Genomic DNA, 4,395 nt, shown 5'->3' with positions numbered 1-4,395 from the left:
CTAAGTATAATTATAACCCATATACACAAATCGAAAATCGAGCTATTCGCATTTACTTGAGGTGAGCCCCTATGAACATGTTTCAATTACAGAACTTCATACTCGTGTGGGATATACTTGAACATGTATATCGCTGTAACCTAGACGTTCGTTGTCATCGAAATGCCATGGTTTATCAGGCAACTAATGAAGTGACTTTCCGTACTTACAAGGATTGTTCAAATACAACCAAAATTATTACTCGCTTAGGTCTAACGGACAATTATACATGTATCTACCAAAACCAAATATGGATTACTGCAGAATAAACTGTTGTTATACAGGTGCTCTTTAATGTAATGGTATTCCTTTCAAACTTTAGTTGTGTGATAGTTTACCAAATTTTAGAAATAAGTTGAACACCCTTTCTCCTGATTTCTTGCAATTCTCCGTCTAACGTATCTCATTTCTACCAAATATTTATGAGTAATTTTTATGTATCTATTTCTATTGAATTAATTTGATTTTTTTGCCGCATCTATAATGCCTCACGATCCCATGGAAAAACGGGTGCTGTTCGTTATTCCGACGGTTCGCTATTCCGAAGGTTCGTTAATCCGAAACATACAAATTCCCTATACCTTGACGTTCGTTAATCCGAAAATGAAAAAAGGTTCCTTAATCCGAATATTTGTGGCGTTATTCCGAAGGTTCGTTATTTCGGAGATTCGTTAATCCGAAAATAAAATTCGGAATAACGAACCTTCGGAATAACGAATCTTCGGACTTAAGAGCCTTCGGAATAACGAATCTTCGGAATAACGAGCTGTAACCGGAAAAACACTAGTATTCTTGTTGATACAGCTGAATGGGCTCGTCCCTCTATATTGATGCGCATTTGTTTTCTTTTTATGTACTGTGTCCGTATGGACTACATCTTAAGACTGTTTTGCCTTTTTAACTCTATTCTTTGCATTTCTCTGCTTTTCAATGCTTCAGTATACGAAATAAAAAGATACCAATTATGAGTGACGACACAATGAACAATCCATCACGTGACTGACTGATTTCAGTCTTTTGCAGCATTAGAAAGGTTCACATGTCAAAAGGTCGCATACGAATTTCATTACTTGTCACTCAAAAGAAGTCGTTGGCAGGAAAACGCTTATACAAAGTACAACCTACGCAAAACACAGCCTAAAGTTTATCTCAATCAATTGCTTTGTCTCATATTTATTATCTGGTCGAACTCGAACTGTCAAGCATGGAAAAAAAATAAAATTGAATCCCTAAAAGGCAAAAAAAAAAAAAAAAAAGAACAGGTGACAGGAGAAAGCAATAAGATCAAATTCAGCAGTAAATTGTACTAAATGATTACATGTATTTACATTTTAATTCGTTATTCTCTTTCAACTAGAAATTACTAAAACGCTTCAGGGAGCTGTAAACATCCTGTAATCACAAGTAGTACATGCCTTCCCTTTACACCTGCTTTATGTTTTGCAAAAGCAGTTTTTCGAAGTGCATGATCAGAATAAATGGCATGTATTGTACATTTGCTTCCGTTCTATCCAAAACCAAGCATAGAACGAACTGGGGTTGGGTGGGACCTATTCTTTCCTCGCTGTATCACAACTTGCTCGAACTCATTGTACTCTCAATATTTCAGAGTACATGTACATGAATGGAGCATATAAGGAGAGTAGCGATTAACAGTTTTACTCTGTTCTTATTCTTGTTCAAACGTGAACTCGAGTCCGGACCCAGCCAGTTTTTCTTCGTAAATCTTGTCGAATCGCTCATTCTGCTCGTTACTGAAGTAGTTCTTCCAGTCACCTATCGTACCTACAACAGAAGAAGACGAAGGAATAAACAGAGATACACTTGTAAAAAGAAAAAGAATATAACTTATCGTTCGACATCGCCAGAGTAGTCAATTTACAAAATATCCTCGCTATACAATTTCATCAGTGGCTTTATCCAGAAAAAAAAAAACAACAACAACGAACAGACGAAACAACAACAACAATAACAACAACAACAAAAACAAAGTCCATTTCATCTGTTTACCGCTAGATTAGGTCAGGTCAAAATACAAAGAGTTAGTACGCTTAAGAATCAACGTTAATGCTTTTGTGCTTTATACAGTATTATAGGTTCCCGAACTGCATCTTAATTCGTCTTCTTCTGGCGATACAGGGCGGCAGGATAGTTCAGAGGGTACAAAGCGTATTTGCCTTTCTATTGAATTTGAACGACTCGGGTTCAGACGCGGGTTCAAGCCCATCAAGTGAGTCTTACTGTGTAATGTTGTGTGTTATTATGTCGTCCCTTCTAGTAGAGGCAAAACCTTCTGCCCCTCGAATAGGCCATCAAATCAAGGTCCCGTGTGTGAGAGAACCTCGACCTATTCACGAACTAAACCACGCATCATTCATTCATTCACTGCAAAGAACAAGGTGCATATTTAAACCCGGAAAGTTTTCGCCCGATTCAGTACTGTACTCACAACTGGACAATGGAAGATCAGCTAGGCACAGTTGAATATGTGCTACCCAGTCATCTTGATCAGGTGAAAAATGAAAACAAACAAATGATACACACCTTTCCTCATGAAGGACTTGCTTCCTTCTTTCACTCGCTTGATAACTTGGTCTGGATTAGAAGTCTTGTTCTTCTTCATGGCATCAAACGTGCTGCTCGCCACGATCGCGTCTATTGTCTCCTCTGAGAAAGACTTTCCCATGAACTCGCTGATCTGCTTGATTGACCCCTTTATGTCCTGGGAGGATTACGAAGTTTAACGATATAGAACAAAGAAAATAAGAAAAGAATAGAAAGGTGAAATTGTCAACTTGGAAATTAAGGATAACGATTACACAATCTGCTTATGATTATTTTCATACCTTAACATCTATCAAACGTGCGAGAATTCTTTCATCTTCTCAAACACACAAACCACATTTTCAAGCAACCAGCGACAAAGAAATAAAAAGATTTTGAAATCTTTTAAATCTATAACACTGAGATGCAACCTCTAGGTCATATGAACGCAAATTTTCATGCAAAATTTTGCAGCGATCGTGCGATCGGCGGCCGAGATCTGAAGGGGGGGGGGTCAAATTGACCCCCCCCCCCCCGTAAAAACTTGGTCTCAAATAGCCCAGTTAAAATAGGGTTAAAGGGGCATTCCACACGATTTTGATAATTTCACACCATGGAGTATACATAAATCGACAACTCCATGTATAGATTTGTGGAATTTATTGTGGTCCTTGAGCAGAGAAACCAAAACTCTGAAAATCTTAAGCAACAGTACACTAAACAGTGTTGATGACATAGGAGCCTCACATTATTTCGGAAATGTATCAGTGTAGTGTAATTCCATTACAATACACATTGCTTAACATTTAAAGGACAAGTCCACGTTCATGCAAATGTGGATTGAGTGAAGGCAACAATATTAGTAGAACACATCGGTGAAAGTTTGGGGAAAATCGGACAATCCGCTCAAATAAGTTATGAATCTTTTAGGTATCTACGCAGTCACTGCTTGATATGAAGACTATCACAGTGTATGATGCCACATGCGTACAACAATATAAGGAAAATAAAAAGAGAATTTCACAGAACTTTAGATTTTGAATAAAGTGCACATTTCTTCGACTTGTTACTGACGTATGTAAAGGGTAATATTATTCCCCTCCCTTCTGAAAGAGAGAAGTCAAGTGTTCTTTTGTTACGAGAGAAAAGTAAAAATATGTTGAATTTTCTTTAAACTTTCTTTCGTTGTACACGTGTGACATCACAAGCTACATGTATAGTAGTCTTCTCATCCAGTCGTGCCTGAGCAGAAACTTCAAAAATTCATGACTTTTGGACGGATCGATTGTCCGATTTTCCTCAAACGCTGCATTCACAAAACCCACATGTCTAGGTGAACTTGTCCTTTAAGTTCACCAGTGTAGAATCTATGCAGGCAGCTTCCTTAATTGAGCCCCAACTCATGCATTCTTATTGTGAGGCTGCCCATGTCATCATCCTTGTTCGTTGCAATTTGTTATAAATCTTGAAAACATTCTTATTCCTCATCCCCAACACTATAAATTCTGAAACTCTGTACGCAGTATAACTGATTTATAGTTGTTCAAATACAAAAGTCTGAAGATCATCAGGATGTCTAACCTTTAACCGCGATTGCTATACAGATGGTTAGCAAAAGAATAATTTCCAGTTACCTTTTTCATATCTTCGTATTTGAGAAAAAGAACGTTGGGTTCGTCTCGTTTTTTCCACCAGTAGAGGACGCTATCGAACCATGATCCGCGGGGCACTGTGAAGAAATGTAGTTAGACGACGTCATGAATTAATCTAAGGATCGTTTGTCTGTCATAGAGACACAACTGAAGTGTCATG

The 4,395-nt window shown here is 37.8% G+C and overlaps 1 protein-coding gene across 1 annotated transcript; it reads right to left on the bottom strand.

Moving 5' to 3' along the window:
- Positions 1–880: 880 nt before the first annotated feature.
- On the bottom strand, positions 881–4,308 carry LOC139741342 (sulfotransferase 1C2-like). Its single transcript, XM_071651923.1, has 3 exons — positions 4,218–4,308; positions 2,584–2,761; positions 881–1,824 (listed from the first exon to the last, which is right to left on the bottom strand). Exons 1-3 carry the CDS (start codon positions 4,224–4,226, stop codon positions 1,709–1,711), a joined length of 303 nt encoding a protein of 100 aa, XP_071508024.1. The 5' UTR covers positions 4,227–4,308; the 3' UTR covers positions 881–1,708.
- Between the last annotated feature and the right edge of the window lie 87 nt (positions 4,309–4,395).

Source organism: Diadema antillarum, unplaced genomic scaffold, assembly GCF_040938485.1.
Source record: "Diadema antillarum isolate AM-2024a unplaced genomic scaffold, OU_Dant_1.0 seq00000921_RagTag, whole genome shotgun sequence".
In the NCBI taxonomy this organism is placed as follows: Eukaryota; Metazoa; Echinodermata; class Echinoidea; order Diadematoida; family Diadematidae; genus Diadema; species Diadema antillarum.
This window is presented reverse-complemented; position numbering and strand designations above follow the sequence as displayed.

Bases quoted from the DNA above. Each gene is read 5' to 3' on its own strand.
- LOC139741342 (XM_071651923.1), bottom strand. The intron at 1,825-2,583 runs GTGTGTATCATT...CTTCTGTTGTAG, and splicing joins CAAGTCCTTCATGAGGAAAG to GTACGATAGGTGACTGGAAG.